Source organism: Oncorhynchus tshawytscha, linkage group LG01 (assembly GCF_018296145.1).
Source record: "Oncorhynchus tshawytscha isolate Ot180627B linkage group LG01, Otsh_v2.0, whole genome shotgun sequence".
NCBI lineage: Eukaryota > Metazoa > Chordata > Actinopteri > Salmoniformes > Salmonidae > Oncorhynchus > Oncorhynchus tshawytscha.
In genome coordinates this window covers 5,696,114-5,717,397 of record NC_056429.1, presented here as the reverse complement: position 1 = coordinate 5,717,397, position 21,284 = coordinate 5,696,114, and the positions used below count along the sequence as shown (strand labels likewise).

At 44.9% G+C, this 21,284-nt stretch overlaps 1 protein-coding gene across 3 annotated transcripts; it reads right to left on the bottom strand.

The window, feature by feature from the left end:
- Positions 1-239: 239 nt before the first annotated feature.
- saal1 (serum amyloid A-like 1) lies at positions 240-19,966 on the bottom strand. 3 transcript variants are annotated; one of them, XM_042321834.1, is made up of 14 exons: positions 19,789-19,965; positions 19,171-19,361; positions 18,647-18,748; positions 13,379-13,462; positions 12,367-12,446; positions 12,158-12,217; positions 11,088-11,203; positions 7,007-7,193; positions 6,659-6,741; positions 6,188-6,379; positions 5,732-5,907; positions 5,359-5,451; positions 860-986; positions 240-492 (listed from the first exon to the last, which is right to left on the bottom strand). In XM_042321834.1, exons 1-13 carry the CDS (start codon positions 19,790-19,792, stop codon positions 894-896), a joined length of 1,461 nt encoding a protein of 486 aa, XP_042177768.1. In that variant the 5' UTR covers positions 19,793-19,965; the 3' UTR covers positions 240-492; positions 860-893. The 3 variants fall into 3 exon arrangements, with proteins under 3 accessions (XP_042177768.1, XP_042177743.1, XP_042177802.1); XM_042321809.1 differs by having other exon boundaries at positions 240-986; XM_042321868.1 differs by lacking the exons at positions 240-492; positions 860-986 and adding an exon at positions 4,353-4,397 and having other exon boundaries at positions 19,789-19,966.
- Positions 19,967-21,284: the final 1,318 nt, after the last annotated feature.

Genomic DNA, 21,284 nt, shown 5'->3' with positions numbered 1-21,284 from the left:
TTCATTTTTATTAGACTTTGTAGGTTTTTGAGAAAAAGTTTTTAAAAAATAAATATATATTTTTGGTATGAAGTCATTATATACACAGCTGTTTATTAAATCGACAAGACAGTTATATTGAAACACACCCCAGCAGGACAAATGTCAAATCTATTTTCTTTGTGAACTTCCTAAATGTCTACAAAAAAAGTTACTGGAAACATACCTACTGATCGTCCAAATCTGCTGATACAAAATGGTCACGTGAAAAGTTAATATCTTTATTAAAAAACAGCAACAAGTTGACTGGGTAAATAAAAGTCCATTCAATTATCTGTTATGAGCTGGAAAAAAACTATCCTTGTCTACAGACTGACAGAAACACGACTGCAAAATGGTGATAACTTTCCCCAAAATTACCATGTTTTCCCAGAAATCCCGGATGGAGGTTCCCTGGAATCAGGAGGGATTAAGCAGGAAATCCGGAGCCTCCAACCAGGATTTCTGGAATACCTGGGAACGTGAGGAGAGTTAGCATCATTTTGCAACCCAACACTGAAAAATACAGTAGGACCACATTGGAATATACAATGTAATGATCCTTTTTAGCCACATAGAAGATACTACTTGTTTAAAACATGATATCAAATAACAAAACCATTTTATTTTAAACAAGTTAAACAAACAAATAATTGTGTTTTATCTTCTTCTTTCCCCCCCCCCCTTTCCATTTTTAAAGACCATGATCTAATAAACAAAACATTAAAACAGTGGACACCATTTCATGTTTTTCACAGTACAGTCCAAGTGTATTGGTATACAACCTCTCTGTATGCCCAGTGTGGTACTCCATGGATATAACAGGATCCACTGTGGATACCTTAGTCTGGAGAAGGAAGAGGAGGGCTCATGGATCAGCTTGGGCTGAGGGACACAGGAAATTCCTTTCTCACTGTGTCTGCCAGCTGGGGATCAGCCTCCGACAACATGAAGACCAGGTGTTGTACCTGTACAGGTGATGTAGGCTTGGTTATGACAACATGAAGACCAGGTGTTGTATCTCTATAGAGGGTTAGTTATGACAACATGAAGACCAGGTGTTGTACCTATACAGAGGCTTGGTTATGACAACATGAAGACCAGGTGTTGTACCTCTACAGAGGCTTGGTTATGACAACATGAAGACCAGGTGTTGTACCTCTACAGAGGCTTGGTTATGACAACATGAAGACCAGGTGTTGTACCTCTACAGAGGGTTGGTTATGACAACATGAAGACCAGGTGTTGTACCTCTACAGAGGCTTGGTTATGACAACATGAAGACCAGGTGTTGTACCTCTACAGAGGCTTGGTTATGACAACATGAAGACCAGGTGTTGTACCTCTACAGAGGGTTAGTTATGACAACATGAAGACCAGGTGTTGTACCTCTACAGAGGGTTGGTTATGACAACATGAAGACCAGGTGTTGTACCTCTACAGAGGGTTGGTTATGACAACATGAAGACCAGGTGTTGTACCTCTACAGAGGCTTGGTTATGACAACATGAAGACCAGGTGTTGTACCTCTACAGAGGCTTGGTTATGACAACATGAAGACCAGGTGTTGTACCTCTACAGAGGGTTAGTTATGACAACATGAAGACCAGGTGTTGTACCTCTACAGAGGGTTGGTTATGACAACATGAAGACCAGGTGTTGTACCTCTACAGAGGGTTGGTTATGACAACATGAAGACCAGGTGTTGTACCTCTACAGAGGGTTAGTTATGACAACATGAAGACCAGGTGTTGTACCTCTACAGGTGATGTAGGCTTGGTTATGACAACATGAAGACCAGGTGTTGTACCTCTACAGGTGATGTAGGCTTGGTTATGACAACATGAAGACCAGGTGTTGTACCTCTACAGAGGGTTGGTTATGACAACATGAAGACCAGGTGTTGTACCTCTACAGGTGATGTAGGCTTGGTTATGACAACATGAAGACCAGGTGTTGTACCTCTACAGGTGATGTAGGCTTGGTTATGACAACATGAAGACCAGGTGTTGTACCTCTACAGAGGGTTGGTTATGACAACATGAAGACCAGGTGTTGTACCTCTACAGAGGGTTGGTTATGACAACATGAAGACCAGGTGTTGTACCTCTACAGAGGGTTGGTTATGACAACATGAAGACCAGGTGTTGTACCTCTACAGAGGGTTAGTTATGACAACATGAAGACCAGGTGTTGTACCTATACAGAGGGTTGGTTATGACAACATGAAGACCAGGTGTTGTACCTCTACAGAGGCTTGGTTATGACAACATGAAGACCAGGTGTTGTACCTCTACAGAGGGTTAGTTATGACAACATGAAGACCAGGTGTTGTACCTATACAGAGGGTTAGTTATGACAACATGAAGACCAGGTGTTGTACCTATACAGAGGGTTAGTTATGACAACATGAAGACCAGGTGTTGTACCTCTACAGAGGCTTGGTTATGACAACATGAAGACCAGGTGTTGTACCTCTACAGAGGGTTAGTTATGACAACATGAAGACCAGGTGTTGTACCTCTACAGAGGGTTAGTTATGACAACATGAAGACCAGGTGTTGTACCTCTACAGAGGCTTGGTTATGACAACATGAAGACCAGTGTTGTACCTCTACAGAGGGTTAGTTATGACAACATGAAGACCAGGTGTTGTACCTCTACAGAGGGTTGGTTATGACAACATGAAGACCAGGTGTTGTACCTCTACAGAGGGTTGGTTATGACAACATGAAGACCAGGTGTTGTACCTCTACAGAGGGTTAGTTATGACAACATGAAGACCAGGTGTTGTACCTCTACAGGTGATGTAGGCTTGGTTATGACAACATGAAGACCAGGTGTTGTACCTCTACAGGTGATGTAGGCTTGGTTATGACAACATGAAGACCAGGTGTTGTACCTCTACAGGTGATGTAGGCTTGGTTATGACAACATGAAGACCAGGTGTTGTACCTCTACAGAGGGTTGGTTATGACAACATGAAGACCAGGTGTTGTACCTCTACAGAGGGTTGGTTATGACAACATGAAGACCAGGTGTTGTACCTCTACAGAGGGTTAGTTATGACAACATGAAGACCAGGTGTTGTACCTATACAGAGGGTTGGTTATGACAACATGAAGACCAGGTGTTGTACCTATACAGAGGGTTAGTTATGACAACATGAAGACCAGGTGTTGTACCTCTACAGAGGGTTAGTTATTACAACATGAAGACCAGGTGTTGTACCTCTACAGAGGGTTAGTTATTACAACATGAAGACCAGGTGTTGTACCTATACAGAGGGTTGGTTATGACAACATGAAGACCAGGTGTTGTACCTATACAGAGGGTTGGTTATGACAACATGAAGACCAGGTGTTGTACCTCTACAGAGGCTTGGTTATGACAACATGAAGACCAGGTGTTGTACCTCTACAGAGGGTTAGTTATGACAACATGAAGACCAGGTGTTGTACCTATACAGAGGGTTAGTTATGACAACATGAAGACCAGGTGTTGTACCTATACAGAGGGTTAGTTATGACAACATGAAGACCAGGTGTTGTACCTATACAGAGGCTTGGTTATGACAACATGAAGACCAGGTGTTGTACCTCTACAGAGGCTTGGTTATGACAACATGAAGACCAGGTGTTGTACCGCTACAGAGGGTTAGTTATGACAACATGAAGACCAGGTGTTGTACCTCTACAGAGGGTTAGTTATGACAACATGAAGACCAGGTGTTGTACCTCTACAGAGGCTTGGTTATGACAACATGAAGACCAGGTGTTGTACCTCTACAGAGGGTTAGTTATGACAACATGAAGACCAGGTGTTGTACCTCTACAGAGGCTTGGTTATGACAACATGAAGACCAGGTGTTGTACCTCTACAGAGGGTTAGTTATGACAACATGAAGACCAGGTGTTGTACCTCTACAGAGGGTTAGTAATGACAACATGAAGACCAGGTGTTGTACCTATACAGGGGTTAGTTATGACAACATGAAGACCAGGTGTTGTACCTCTACAGAGGCTTGGTTATGACAACATGAAGACCAGGTGTTGTACCTCTACAGAGGCTTGGTTATGACAACATGAAGACCAGGTGTTGTACCTCTACAGGGGTTGGTTATGACAACATGAAGACCAGGTGTTGTACCTCTACAGAGGCTTGGTTATGACAACATGAAGACCAGGTGTTGTACCTCTACAGAGGGTTGGTTATGACAACATGAAGACCAGGTGTTGTACCTCTACAGAGGGTTGGTTATGACAACATGAAGACCAGGTGTTGTACCTCTACAGAGGGTTAGTTATGACAACATGAATACCAGGTGTTGTACCTCTACAGAGGCTTGGTTATGACAACATGAAGACCAGGTGTTGTACCTATACAGAGGGTTGGTTATGACAACATGAAGACCAGGTGTTGTACCTCTACAGAGGGTTAGTTATGACAACATGAAGACCAGGTGTTGTACCTCTACAGAGGCTTGGTTATGACAACATGAAGACCAGGTGTTGTACCTCTACAGAGGGTTGGTTATGACAACATGAAGACCAGGTGTTGTACCTCTACAGAGGGTTGGTTATGACAACATGAAGACCAGGTGTTGTACCTCTACAGAGGGTTAGTTATGACAACATGAAGACCAGGTGTTGTACCTCTACAGAGGCTTGGTTATGACAACATGAAGACCAGGTGTTGTACCTCTACAGAGGGTTGGTTATGACAACATGAAGACCAGGTGTTGTACCTCTACAGAGGGTTAGTTATGACAACATGAAGACCAGGTGTTGTACCTCTACAGAGGCTTGGTTATGACAACATGAAGACCAGGTGTTGTACCTCTACAGAGGGTTAGTTATGACAACATGAAGACCAGGTGTTGTACCTCTACAGAGGGTTAGTTATGACAACATGAAGACCAGGTGTTGTACCTCTACAGAGGGTTAGTTATGACAACATGAAGACCAGGTGTTGTACCTCTACAGAGGCTTGGTTATGACAACATGAAGACCAGGTGTTGTACCTCTACAGAGGCTTGGTTATGACAACATGAAGACCAGGTGTTGTACCTCTACAGAGGCTTGGTTATGACAACATCCACTCACACCGGGAGGAAGTGTGAGGGCGTGGTGGAAACCACGTTTCCAGAGAACAAGTGACATCACAGACAAAGACAACATGTAAAATTGGAAACAAACTCTTATTGAGCTGATTTGGTATCACAGCGATGCCACCACAGTGTTCACGATGTGCTGTCCCCACTGACATCTATATATAGGAGCCTCTGTTTGTCAGACACGGTGGATATTACGTGTGCATTTATAAAGAGGGAGAACTTACGGCAGGGCTGAACTGGGGGAGCATAGAGCCTACTGCTGACAGACACGTCTCTTCTGTCAGGTAACCTTTCGTCACCAACTCACACACCGCATCCTAGGGGTCACACACACACACACACACACACACACACACACGTCATGGTAAAGAACAATTTGTTCTTAAACCGACTTGCCTAGTTAAATAAAAAAGTTTAAATAAATAACATAAATATAGGTTATAAACATATATATATATATATAAATACATAAACATATACATATATAAAAATAAATAAATGTCATATCAAGTTATTTTGGTTTAGAGATGAAGTAACATCGTAGGAAACGGTGACTGTTTTTTTGTTGTTGATTGACAGTTCCAGAGGCTGCGTTACCTTGGTGAGGTCAGTGATGATGTCAGAGAGGAACTCGACCGTTGTCTGGATCAGAGCCTGGAGCTGCTCATCCACCTTCTCCTCCTGTCCATCCTTCTTCTCCTTCTGTCCGTGTCCTGAACTGACCTCTCTATGGTACTGCAGCACCCTCAACATGCTCCCAACTAGAGGCAAAACTGGAGAACAGAGAACAGAGCCTTTCAGATACTTTGGGATGATTCGGGAACATGAAATAAATTAAATGAAATTAAAAAAAACATTCATTTTGCCTTATAATGTTTTCACTTTCAGGTTACAGTGACTTCCGTTGGTTTTGACGATCAGTTAGTGAAAGAAGAAATTAAATGAGGCTTTACGTCTCCTGATTAAGCAGTAACAACATTAGAAACCACGGGACAAGACAGAGAGAGAGAGACGTGTCAGAGACTAAAATCTGAAATCCAGGTGGTCTCTTACGCGTGTCTGCTTCGCTGTGCTCTGCTTCCTGGTCCTGACACGCATACAGGACTGACAGGACAGCCAGAGCATGGACCAGTAACCCCTTCTGTTCCTGGAGAACAAACGGAGGGTCGTCTGGCTGACACAGGTCCTCACACACTACCTCACACAGGAAGGTCCATAGAGCCTGGCCCGTCCCACCTGCAACAGCTGGAGACAAGGGACTGAGTTATATATCATGTCAACTTAGTCATCTTTACTTGCTATGAGTAATGAATAGAGTGGAAATCTTACTAACTTCAGTTCTCAGGATAAAAAAAAACACAGCTAGATAGAAATATATTAACATAATAGCATATTAGATATACCAAGAGGGAGAAGCCATTTAAAGAGAGAAGTTTCTGTAAATTATGGTAATTTATGGATTTTTTCCAACCAATAACATCTATTGAATAAATAAAAGCAGACATTTTGAACAACACGTCTCACCCAGTGTCTGAATCCCATGATGGATAGTGGTGAGGAGCTGGAGGGCATGCAGGTACACCTCTAAACCCTCTGGACTCTCTGACCTGTGGAAACACCAGGAGAGCCCCTCATAAAACCCTCTGACCTGTGGAAACACCAGGATAGCCCCACATGTTGCTTGTCATATCAGAATGCCAACACCCAGTGGCTGGTCTGCTGAAAACATGATGTCATGAGGTTTACAAACTTGCTCTTACTGATACCTCCATCAAAGTGGTTCTGACAGAGAGCTGTTTTTTTTTATACCAATACCTGCAAAGATAATATTATTTTTACATTATAATATTAGCAGAAACAAAATGTCTTTACCTTAGCTGCTTGGCAGCCTCGAGGAGCGAGGAGGCCACGTCCAGACGTCTCTCCCCCTCCTCCTCTTCTTCTTCTTCCTCGTCTTCGTCACTGGGCTGAGATCCAGCTGTGACCCAGCTCTTCATCAACTCTTCATCCAAGTCAAACAGCTTGTCAACCAGCTCCCCCACCTTCACCAGCAGGTCCACTACACACACACACACACACGCAACCACACACACACGCAACCACACACACAACCACACACACACACACAACCACACACCCACACACACACACAACCACACACACACACAACCACACACACACACACACACAACCAACCACACACACGCAACCACACACACGCAACCACACACACAACCACACACACAACCACACACACACAACCACACACACACACATTGAATGAAAAGTAAACAGTGGGTCTCACTCAACAGTTTCATCAAATATGTATATTTGTTCTTATGAAGAAAAAAAAAATCTGGAAAAAACCCAGAAGCCCCTTCAAGAATAATCAGTCCTGGGTGACCCAGAGGTCAGTGCCGCCTCTGACGGTCTATCCTCTTTTTAACAAAACAAACATGCGCAAATATCAGGGGTTGGAACTTGTTCAGGGAACAGAACGGAAAACAACCCAAAAAGTAACGGAATTTTTTCGAGGAACAGAATCAAAACTGGGAACAAAAGTGATCTATATTATTCAAATCAAATTAAAGCTTATTTGTCACGTGCGCCGAATACAACAGGTGTAGACCTTACAGTGAAATGCTTATTTACAGGCTCTAACCAATAGTGCAAAAAAGGTATTAGGTGAACAATAGGTAAGTAAAGAAATAAAACAACAGTAAAAAGACAGGCTATATACAGTAGAGAGGCTATATACAGTAGAGAGGCTATATACAGTAGAGAGGGTATATACAGTAGAGAGGCTATATACAGTAGAGAGGCTATATACAGTAGAGAGGCTATATACAGTAGAGGCTATATACAGTAGCGAGGCTATATACAGTAGCGAGGCTATATACAGTAGCGAGGCTATATACAGTAGCGAGGCTATATACAGTAGCGAGGCTATATACAGTAGAGAGGCTATATACAGTAGAGAGGCTATATACAGTAGAGAGGCTATATACAGTAGAGAGGCTACATACAGTAGAGAGGCTATATACAGTGGAGAGGCTACATACAGTAGAGAGGCTATATACAGTGGAGAGGCTACATACAGTAGAGAGGCTATATACAGTGGAGAGGCTACATACAGTAGAGAGGCTATAGCACTGCATCTAAGGCACTGCATCTCAGTGCTTGAGGAGTCACTACAGACACACTGGTTCAAATCCAGGCTGTATCACAACCGGCTGTGATTGGGAGTCCGATAGGGCGGCGCAGAATTGGCCCAGCGTTGTCCGGGTTTGGCCGGAGTAGACTGTCATTTTAGATAAGAATTTGTTCTGAACTGACTTTGATGTTGGGGAAAAGTCTGTCTAAAATGTGTTTGAAGCGAGACCAGCCAGACACACTGAAAAGTATACAGTATTTTTCCCAGGTTCAACTACACTTAGTTTTGAGCCAGTCAGGAGTCAACAGATGAAGTGAAGAGCTGTCATTCAGCTCAGGGAGGAAAACAGTACTACGACTAAGAGGGGCGGGCCTAGAGATTTTTTTCATACTTAACCAAGTCGTCTGATTGGTTCAGCTCCAACTTCATACTGGCTGAGTCAAAAAATCACAATGTGCCAACTAGAATCCAATTTTTTTGGATAAGGTGTATGTAAGCTTCCCGATTTCAACTGTACATCGGTGCTCCTGTTGTGTGCTCCTGTTGTGTGCTCCTGTTGTGTGCTCCTGTTGTGTGCTCCTGTTGTGTGCTCCTGTTGTGTGCGGGCCGTGTGAATAGTGATGGAAATGGCATCTTTCGTGGATCTGTTGCAGCATTGGGCTCATTGGAGTAGGGCCAGTGTGCCTGGCATGCTGGCCTGGGTGTGGCATGCTGGCCTGGGTGTGGCATGCTGGCCTGGGTGTGGCATGCTGGCCTGGGTGTGGCATGCTGGCCTGGGTGTGGCATGCTGGCCTGGGTGTGGCATGCTGGCCTGGGTGTGGCATGCTGGCCTGGGTGTGGCATGCTGGCCTGGGTGTGGCATGCTGGCCTGGGTGTGGCATGCTGGCCTGGGTGTGGCATGCTGGCCTGGGTGTGGCATGCTGGCCTGGGTGTGGCATGCTGGCCTGGGTGTGGCATGCTGGTCTGGATGTGGCATGCTGGCCTGGGTGTGGCATGCTGGCCTGGGTGTGGCATGCTGGCCTGGATGTGGCATGCTGGTCTGGGTGTGGCATGCTGGCCTGGGTGTGGCATGCTGGCCTGGGTGTGGCATGCTGGCCTGGGTGTGGCATGCTGGCCTGGGTGTGGCATGCTGGCCTGGGTGTGGCATGCTGGCCTGGGTGTGGCATGCTGGCCTGGGTGTGGCATGCTGGCCTGGGTGTGGCATGCTGGCCTGGATGTGGCATGCTGGCCTGGATGTGGCATGCTGGCCTGGGTGTGGCATGCTGGCCCGGGTGTGGCATGCTGGCCTGGGTGTGGCATGCTGGCCTTCATGACCAACCTCACGAAGCACTTCATGATGACAGGAGTGAGTGCGATGGAACAATAGTCCATTTGGGGATGTCACCTTGGTTTTCTTGGGCACTGGGACAACGGTGTTCTCCATGAAGCAAGTGGGGACTACCGATTGGGACAGGTTGAAAGATGTCGGTGCATGCAGCCAAGGATGCCATCTGGGCTGGTAGCTTTGTGAACTTACATTTTTTTAAACATTTAAAAGAATGTTATAGCTAGGCAAGTCAGTTAAGAACAAATTCTTATTTACGATGACGGCCTAGGAACAGTGGGTTAACTGCCTTGTTCAGAGAAAGAACAACAGAACAACAAATTTTTACCTTGTCAGCTCAGTGATTCGATCTAGCAACCTTCGGTTACTAGTCCAATGCTCTAACCACTAGGCTACCTGTCGCCCCAAATAGTCCCTCAGAGATGTCTTCATGTCAGCCTTGGAGAGCGAAAGCACCTGGTCTTCCGGAACAGCGAGTGTCCTCCTGGATGGCTCGGTATTGTCTGCCTCGAAGCGAGCATAGAATGTGTTAAGCCCGTCCGGGACGGAGGCTTCGGTGGACACCAGGCAGCTGGATGGGCCTTTTGTAGTTTGTGATAGCCTGTAGTCCTTGCCACAAGTGACACAAGTCTGACTTGTCGAATATCGATTCAAGTTTGAGACTGCATAGTCTTTTTTTTGCGTCCCTAATGGATTTTGCGGAGCTCGTAAGTGCTTGCCTTGCATGGCGTTGTGTGCCATAGAGTCGCCGGGGTTCGTTCCGCTGACATAGAATGCTGCAGAATGGGCTCTAAGCATAGTACGGATTCCTCCGTTCATCCAGAGATTTTGGTTGGGGGTATGTCTGATTGTTATTGTGGATACAACATCATGAACACGTTTCCTAATGAAACCGGTGACTGACAGTGTATATTCCTCATTGTTCATAGAGGAGTCCCTGGGTGGGTGAATCTTTGAACATGTTCGAAATCAATATTCTCAATATACCTCACATTTGTGCAAGTCACGTTTGACAAATCAAATCAAATTTTATTTGTCACATACACATGGTTAGCAGATGTTAATGCGAGTGTAGCGAAATGCTTGTGCGTCTAGTTCCGACAATGCAGTAATAACCAACGAGTAATCTAACCTAACAATTCCACAACTACTACCTTATAGACACAAGGGTAAAGGGATGAAGAATATGTACATAAAGATATATGAATGAGTGATGGTACAGAGCAGCATAGGCAAGATGCAGTAGATGGTATCGAGTACAGTATATACATATGAGATGAGTATGTAAACAAAGTGGCATAGTTAAAGTGGCTAGTGATACATGTATTACATAAAGATGCAGTAGATGATATAGAGTACAGTATATACATATACATATGAGATGAGTAATGTAGGGTATGTAAACAAATGATTCCCAGTAGATTGGAAAGAAAACATCTTTCATCACATTGAGTTGTAACATATGAAGGACCTACTGTTGGTGGAGCTGCACATGATGAAGCAGAGGCTGGAACACACAGAGGTCTGCTGTCGTACCCTCTCCAGCCACAGAGAAGACACATCGCTCTGGGACACACAGGTCAGCAGCAGTCTGGACAAAAAGACATTCGCACCCATCACTAACGAGATATCAACAAAAACACACAAAAACGCAGTCTAAAGGCAATAGAAGACTTTGATAAGACCTGGGCATGGTTTCCCGATAGCCATGGAACTTAGGCATACGAGTGTTTTGACGATGCATCGTTCCTACATCGGACGAAAATATAACATGCGTTTGCGAAAACACCTCGCATGATTTTTTATTTTTTTACGTTGGCTAAGTGTGTCGTTGGAGCATGTGTTTAAAACTGATAGGATGGATCGAAAAGGGGGCTCCCGAGTGGCGCAGAAGTCTAAGGCACTGCATCTCAGTGCTTGAGGCGTCACTACAGACACCCTGGTTCAAAGCCAGGCTGTATCACAACCGGCCGTGATTGGGAATGCCATAGGGTGGCGCACAATTGGCAAAGAGTCGTCTGGGTTTGGCCGGTGTAGGCCGTCATTGTAAATAAGAATCTGTTCTTAACTGACTTGCCTAGTTAACTTTTTATGGCTGCAGGGGCAGTATTGAGTAGCTTGGATGAAAAGGTGCCCATTGCAAATGGCCAGCTCCTCAGTCTCAGTTGCTAATATATGCATATTATTATTAGTATTGGATAGAAAACACTCTGAAGTTTCTAAAACTGTTTGAATTATGTCTGCGAGTATAACAGAACTCATATTGCAGACAAAAACCTGAGAAATTCCACTTCCTGTTTGTATTTTTTCTAGGGGTGGCAGATTTTCAACCAAGCTGTCATTGAAATTACAGCGAGATATGGATGAGTTTTCACTTCCTACGCCTTCCACTAGATGTCAACAGACAATAGCATGTTGTCTGATGACTAATGTGAAGGGGGGTCGAATGAGACCGGAAACAGTCACCACTGCCACGAGTGGACCATGCTTTCACCAAGCGCGTTCACAAAGGAAGGATTTTCTAGCCTTTTCAGGGTATTCTCACCTGCTTGTCTCCAGCAGTGTAGGGGGATCAGTGTCTCCAAGAAGGAGCAACAGCACCACCCTGTGGAGAGAAACAGAATTACACCAGAGAAACAGTTAATGCCCACCGTGAGTTGGAACGGTGCTGTACATATCAGAGCCAACACAGTACTGTTCAGGCTGTCATGACAGTGTGAAAAGGGTTTTTAGTAAATGGCCATCTCCACCTACCCTAGGTCGTTGTTCTGGCTGAGGGTCAGACAAGTGTCAGGGAAGCAGGCTATGTTACCCAGGATCCCCACACATATCTCCTGGGGAGAGAGGACACACGAAAACATCAATAAGGCACCATGGCAACATGATGTAAACATCAATAAGACACCATGACAACATGATGTAAACAACAATAAGACACCATGGCAACATGATGTAAACATCAATAAGCCACCATGGCAACATGATGTAAACATCAATAAGACACCATGCTAACATGATGTAAACATCAATAAGACACCATGGCAACATGATGTAAACATCAATAAGACACCATGGCAACATGATGTAAACATCAATAAGACACCATGGCAACATGATGTAAACATCAATAAGACACCCTGGCAACATGATGTAAACATCAATAAGACACCCTGGCAACATGATGTAAACATCAATAAGACACCATGGCAACATGATGTAAACATCAATAAGACACCATGGCAACATGATGTAAACATCAATAAGACACCATGGCAACATGATGTAAACATCAATAAGACACCATGGCAACATGATGTAAACATCAATAAGACACCATGGCAACATGATGTAAACATCAATAAGACACCCTGGCAACATGATGTAAACATCAATAAGACACCATGGCAACATGATGTAAACATCAATAAGACACCCTGGCAACATGATGTTGTGCCAATTTAAAATGTTGCTGGGTGGGTTACAACTGGGGGAAAAGGAATATTAATCTATATTATTATTCATATTAATATTGCATTTCAAAGACTAGACGGTGGACTGATTAAGCAATACGGCCCCGGGGGGGGTATGGCAGTGCCATATACCCGGAACCCCTGAGGTGCCTTATTGCTTTGTCATACCCGTGGTATACGGTCTGATATACCACAGCTGTCAGCAAAAATCAGAATTCCGGGGGGTCGAACCACCCAGTTTATAATAGAGTACAACACACACGAGGTAAACTAGAACACTAAAACAGTTCACTCACAGTTAGACGAGGGCATCGAGACTTAGTGATCACTCCCAGGAGGATATCTGCAGCTTTGAACTCCTGTAAGAAACCAGCCACATCCTACAGAGAGACAGGCAGACAGGGTCATATTAACCCATCAAATTTCACATTACATCAAAAACATTTGTAACATAAAAGTTACATTTTTACAGCCGACTCATGACAATATAAACTAGTTATCATACTCCTGGTATTTATTTAAACATCTCTGTATACAGAATAAAAAAAATTAAAAACATTTAATTTTTACCTTTATTTAACCAGGCAAGTCAGTTAAGAACAAATTCTTATTTTCAATGACGGTCTAGGAACAGTGGGTTAACTGCCTGTTCAGGGGCAGAACGACAGATGTGTACCTGGTACTTCCGGCGCCGACAGAGATGGCCGCCTCGCTTCGCGTTCCTAGGAAACTATGCAGTTTTTTGTTTTTTTACGTGTTATTTCTTACATTAGTACCCCAGGTCATCTTAGGTTTCATTACATACAGTCGAGAAGAACTACTGAATATAAGATCAGCGTCAACTCACCATCAGTACGACCAAGAATATGTTTTTCGCGACGCGGATCCTGTGTTCTGCCTTACAAACAGGACAACGGAGTGGATTCCATGCAGCGACCCAAAAAAACGACTCAGAAAAAGAGGGAAACGAAGCGGTCTTACTCCGCAGACGGGCACATCGTGCACCACTCCCTAGCATTCTTCTTGCCAATGTCCAGTCTCTTGACAACAAGGTTGATGAAATCCGAGCAAGGGTAGCATTCCAGAGGGACATCAGAGACTGTAACGTTCTCTGCTTCACGGAAACATGGCTCACTGGAGAGACGCAATCCGAAGCGGTGCAGCCAGCGGGTTTCTCCACGCATCGCGCCGACAGAAACAAACATCTTTCTGGTAAGAAGAGGGGCGGAGGCGTATGCCTTATGACTAACGTGACATGGTGTGATGAAAGAAACATACAGGAACTCAAATCCTTCTGTTCACCTGATTTAGAATTCCTCACAATCAAATGTAGACCGCATTATCTACCAAGGGAATTCTCTTCGATTATAATCACAGCCGTGTATATCCCCCCCAAGCAGACACATCGATGGCTCTGAACGAACTTTATTTAACTCTCTGCAAACTGGAAACGATTTATCCGGAGGCTGCATTCATTGTAGCTGGGGATTTTAACAAGGCTAATCTGAAAACAAGACTCCCTAAATTTTATCAGCATATCGATTGCGCAACCAGGGGTGGAAAGACCCTGGATCATTGTTACTCTAACTTCCGCGACGCATATAAGGCCCTGCCCCGCCCCCTTTCGGAAAAGCTGACCACGACTCCATTTTGTTGATCCCTGCCTACAGACAGAAACTAAAACAAGAGGCTCCCACGCTGAGGTCTGTCCAACGCTGGTCCGACCAAGCTGACTCCACACTCCAAGACTGCTTCCATCACGTGGACTGGGAGATGTTTCGTATTGCGTCAGACAACAACATTGACGAATACGCTGATTCGGTGTGCGAGTTCATTAGAACGTGCGTTGAAGAAGTCGTTCCCATAGCAATGATTAAAACATTCCCTAACCAGAAACCGTGGATTGATGGCAGCATTCGTGTGAAACTGAAAGCGCGAACCACTGCTTTTAATCAGGGCAAGGTGTCTGTTAACATGACTGAATACAAACAGTGCAGCTATTCCCTCCGCAAGGCTATCAAACAAGCTAAGCGCCAGTACAGAGACAAAGTAGAATCTCAATTCAACGGCTCAGACACAAGAGGCATGTGGCAGGGTCTACAGTCAATCACGGACTACAGGAAGAAATCCAGCCCAGTCACGGACCAGGATGTCTTGCTCCCAGGCAGACTAAATAACTTTTTGCCCGCTTTGAGGACAATACAGTGCCACTGACACGGCCTGCAACGAAAACATGCGGTCTCTCCTTCACTGCAGCCGAGGTGAGTAAGACATTTAAACGTGTTAACCCTCGCAAGGCTGCAGGCCCAGACGGCATCCCCAGCCGCGCCCTCAGAGCATGCGCAGACCAGCTGGCCGGTGTGTTTACGGACATATTCAATCAATCCCTATACCAGTCTGCTGTTCCCACATGCTTCAAGAGGGCCACCATTGTTCCTGTTCCCAAGAAAGCTAAGGTAACTGAGCTAAACGACTACCGCCCGTAGCACTCACATCCGTCATCATGAAGTGCTTTGAGAGACTAGTCAAGGACCATATCACCTCCACCCTACCTGACACCCTAGACCCACTCCAATTTGCTTACCGCCCAAATAGGTCCACAGACGATGCAATCTCAACCACACTGCACACTGCCCTAACCCATCTGGACAAGAGGAATACCTATGTGAGAATGCTGTTCATCGACTACAGCTCGGCATTCAACACCATAGTACCCTCCAATCTCGTCATCAAGCTCGAGACCCTGGGTCTCGACCCCGCCCTGTGCAACTGGGTACTGGACTTCCTGACGGGCCGCCCCCAGGTGGTGAGGGTAGGCAACAACATCTCCTCCCCGCTGATCCTCAACACTGGGGCCCCACAAGGGTGCGTTCTGAGCCCTCTCCTGTACTCCCTGTTTACCCACGACTGCGTGGCCACACACGCCTCCAACTCAATCATCAAGTTTGCGGACGACACAACAGTGGTAGGCTTGATTACCAACAACGACGAGACGGACTACAGGGAGGAGGTGAGGGCCCTCGGAGTGTGGTGTCAAGAAAATAACCTCACACTCAATGTCAACAAAACTAAGGAGATGATTGTGGACTTCAGGAAACAGCAGAGGGAACACCCCCCCATCCACATCGATGGAACAGTAGTGGAGAGGGTAGCAAGTTTTAAGTTCCTCAGCATACACATCACAGACAAACTGAATTGGTCCACTCACACAGACAGCATCGTGAAGAAGGCGCAGCAGCGCCTCTTCAACCTCAGGAGGCTGAAGAAATTCGGCTTGTCACCAAAAGCACTCACAAACTTCTACAGATGCACAATCGAGAGCATCCTGGCGGGCTGTATCACCGCCTGGTATGGCAACTGCACCGCCCTCAACCGTAAGGCTCTCCAGAGGGTAGTGAGGTCTGCACAACGCATCACCGGGGGCAAACTACCTGCCCTCCAGGACACCTACACCACCCGATGCTACAGGAAGGCCATAAAGATCATCAAGGACATCAACCACCCGAGCCACTGCCTGTTCACCCCGCTGTCATCCAGAAGGCGAGGTCAGTACGGGTGCATCAAAGCTGGGACCGAGAGACTGAAAAAGAGCTTCTATCTCAAGGCCATCAGACTGTTAAACAGCCACCACTAACATTGAGTGGCTGCTGCCAACACACTGTCAATGACACTGACTCTACTCCAGCCACTTTAATAATGGGAATTGATGGGAAATGATGTAAATATATCACTAGCCACTTTAAACAATGCTACCTTATATAATGTTACTTACCCTACATTATTCATCTCATATGCATACGTATATACTGTACTCTATATCATCGACTGCATCCTTATGTAATACATGTATCACTAGCCACTTTAACTATGCCACTTTGTTTACATACTCATCTCATATGTATATACTGTACTCGATAGCATCTACTGTATCTTGCCTATGCTGCTCTGTACCATCACTCATTCATATATCCTTATGTACATATTCTTTATCCCCTTACACTGTGTATAAGACAGTAGTTTTTTGGAATTGTTAGTTAGATTACTTGTTCGTTATTACTGCATTGTCGGAACTAGAAGCACAAGCATTTCGCTACACTCGCATTAACATCTGCTAACCATGTGTATGTGACAAATAAAATTTGATTTGATTTGTCAGCTCGGGGATTTGAACTTGCAACCTTCCGGTTACTAGTCCAACGCTCTAACCACGAGGCTACCCTGCCGCCCCGAATATATACACACTGAGTATACAAACATTAGGAACACCTGCTCTTTCACTAGGGTAGCCTAGTGGTTAGAACGTTGGACTAGTAACCGAAAGGTTGCAAGTGTGTCGTGGCACAGGTCTGGGGAAGGACACCAAACAATTTATGCAGCATTGAAGGTTCCCAAGAACACAGTGGCCTCCATCATTCTTAAATGGAAGAAGTTTAGAAACATCAAGACTTTTCCTAGAGCTGGCGGACCGGCCAAACTGAGCATTTGGGGGAAAAAGGGCCTTGGTCAGGGAGGTGACCAAGAACCCGATGGTCACTCTGACAGAGCTCCAGAGTTCCTCTGTGGAGATGGGAGAACCTTCCAGCACTCCACCAATCAGGCCTTTATGGTAGAGTGGCCAGACGGAAGCCACTCCTCAGTAAAAGGCACATGACAACCCGCTTGGAGTTTGCCAAAAGGCACCTAAAGACTCTCAGACCATGAGAAACAAGATTATCTGGTTTAATGAAACCAAGATTGAACCCTTTGGCCTGAATGCCAAGTGGCATGTCTGGAGGAAACCTGGCACCCTGCCTAAGGTGAAGCATGGTGGTGGCAGCATCATGCTGTGAGAAAGTTTTTCAGCCGCAAGGAGACTAGTCAGGATCGAGGGAAAGAAGAACGGAGTAAGGTACAGAGAGATCCTTGATGAAAACCTGCTCCAGAGCACTCGGGACCTCAGACTGGGGCGAAGGTTAACTTTCCCACAGGACAACGACCCTAAGCACACAGCCAAGACAACGCAGGAGTGGCTTTGGGATAAGTCTCTGAAGTCCAGCCCGGATGTCTTAAATGTCTTAAACTGTTTTTTCTTTGTCATTATGGGGTATTGTGTGCAGATTGATTTTAGAATAAGGCTGTAACCTAACAAAATGTGGAAGAATTCAAAGGGTCTGAATACTTTCCCAAGACACTGTACATATTCAGATGTAAATAGACAGAGAGAGAGAGAGAGAGAGAGAGAGACAGGGAGAGAGAGAGAGACAGAGACAGAGAGAGAGAGGGAGACAGACAGACAGACAGAGGGAGACAGAGAGAGACAGACAGAGAGAGATACAGAGACACAGAGAGAGACAGAGAGAGAGAGAGAGACAGAGAGAGATACAGAGACACAGAGACAGAGAGAGGCTATTTGCACATTGTTACACTGTACATAGCCAAAAATATAACATTATTTTGAAACTTTCGTGATTGTAATGTTTACTGTTCATTTCTGATTGTTTATTTAACTTGCTTTGTCAATGTAAAACATGTTTCCCATGCCAATAAAGCCCTTTTGAATTGAAAAGAAAGAGAGAGACACACACCTTATCCATGGCCATATCCCAGATCTTACACAGCTCATCCTCATCTTCCTCTGGTAGCTGCATCTGGGCATCAGAGTCTCCCATGTTCTGTTCCGACACAATCTGAAGGACATAACAACGATGATCAACGATGCATTTTGAACACAAGATGACAAAATATGTTCTGCATATTAACAGTAAAATGTACAAGATGGAAGAGCACTTTCTGTAATGAGCAACAACAACAAAAAGAGAGTGCCGGACATAATGCATTATATGATGGAAAACGCATCCTCACCATAACCCTTTCTAGACTTCAATAGCCTAGATGAGTTGTCTCATGAGTCATGAAGGTATACTTAATATACTTCAGTTGGTATTTGATCAGCAACAAGTAATACTGTATTGCAACAATATACCGGTTGCCGACCTGAATCTTAACCGGTTGCCTACCTGAATCTTCACCGGTTGCCTACCTGAATCTTCACCGGTTGCCTACCTGAATCTTCACCGGTTGCCTACCTGAATCTTAACCGGTTGCCTACCTGAATCAGACGGGTAAAGGTGCTGAACAGCCAGTGTTTGCTATAAACTGTCTCCCCTATAGCATCCACCTCTTCCCCGCCCTGCTCCCCCTCTCTGTCCGGGGGTGGTGAGGGGTTACGGTCCATGACAGGAGAGTTCGCCGGGGAGGATGACCGGATGCTGGAGTTGTCGTCATCCACGCTGTGGTCCTCTAAACAGAAACACAATAAGGTAAAGTAAAACGCACAATGCTGGCTGCTACCTCTGGAGGTGTGCAGGGCCATGTTCAGTACGTAAAACGTTCTCATTGTCAGAGATGGAGGTTTGTTCTATCTAGGTCATTTCTATCTGAACGTTTCAAAACGTCGTGTCCTGCTGAATGCGCCCCTGGATAGGGTAAGGACGGCTTCGCAGGGGGAAGGTAGCTACTACATTTAGCCGGTCGATGTTGGCTAGTAAATGTTCCTGGAATGTTAGCCAAGACAGAAGATCAAAGCTAGCAAAGCCTTAAAAATATAATGCCATAGCATTTGCTAGCTAGCCATGTTAGCTGCTCAGACCGGCTAGTTTCAGTAGCTCTATTAACGTTAGTGTCCCTGTGCACATTACAACAAAGCCATCAATTTCCTTGAGCTCACCCATGAATGTTGACTGTCGTTCCTCGAGTATAATGATGGGTTTATATCACTGTGTTATCAAGAAACGTATGTTCACTTTAGTCGAATTGCTTGCTAACCAAAACAAACATTGCTAGTCACGGCTAATGTTTTCAAATGAGCCTCCAATGCAATAGATGGAACGCGCATGCGTGTGAAGGGTATCATACCACAGAGTTTCAAAAACCCAGAGGCACAATATCGCGAGATTTCCGGGAACGCTTGCGAAACAGACCATGCCGGTGTTTGAGGAGTCAATGAGAGAATTGAAACACCGACAAGTGTTCTTGCGTTTTGGGTCACCAGAAGTACATTAATTTCCAATCAAACGCTGCGTATGCATAGACGGCTTGACAGAAATGGTAGCAGAAGGTGAATGTTAAACTTTTGTACAGATATCCAGATGGTTAAAGGTTCAATAAAATCATTACAAGTATGCTGCGTACCAAAATCATGACAGCTGTGATGGAAACAGGAATTTCGGTAACATTTTGTAAATACCAACAGATAATTTGTTGGTTTGACATGGTGAGAACTTGTTGTGTCGGTCAAATTAATTATGCGAGAAAATCGGGAGGAAACGCCTTTTTGCTCAAATATTGATATTAATAACTATCATCAAAGTAAACTTGGAGTCACTCCGATGACATGGTGTGTGGTCCTCCCACTACAACTCGCGAAACCATGCAGTTTATTACGCTTTGATCACATCTTGGTACACCAGAATTACATTAATTTCCAATGAAGGCGTTTGCCTTGCAGCATTGTGTTGCAGATGCAGTTGCATTATGTTCGATGTGGTGCGTAGGCTAGATTTATCGAAGGTATGCGTGAAACTGTATGCATAGACGGCTTGACCGATTATTTTTTTTTGCATACATATCCATACGATATTGCATATACTATTCTGTGTAATTCGCTGTCGGTGTGTTCGAAGCATTAGGCTACAGATTAAATAAATGACGGGATTTTCTGGGATTTTTTGAAATAACATTCATTCAACCCTTTGTAAATAAGTCAGTTCTTAACGTAAAGACTTAAAACTCAAAATTTTGTAAGAGCCTACCCCAAGGAGGATAAGTGTTCACTTTCAGCTTCCTGTGTCAACCGGAAGTGCCTTAAATTGCAGTCATAGGGGCTGTTTTGAAGGGTTAAAAAGGTCACATCTTTCCAAAACTTCATATGTGTGATTAGGCAACCCTCATGAACTGTAAATCAGTCATTTCTCCCAACAGATGTCAAAGAAATAACTCTCTCACACACACACACACACACACAGCAAGGATGGAGTGACACAGTGCGGGGCTTAAAGACACACAGAGCCTGCAATGGCATTACCATAATCTCTAGGCAGTGCTGAGTTCAACGAGTAGCTCGCTCGGTCTGAGTGCAGCGAACGTGAAAAAAGTAGGCCCAAAATGAAGCCTGGCCTTAAATTTCAGGTGCTTTTGGGTGACAGCGGGAGAACCGTTAGGGTT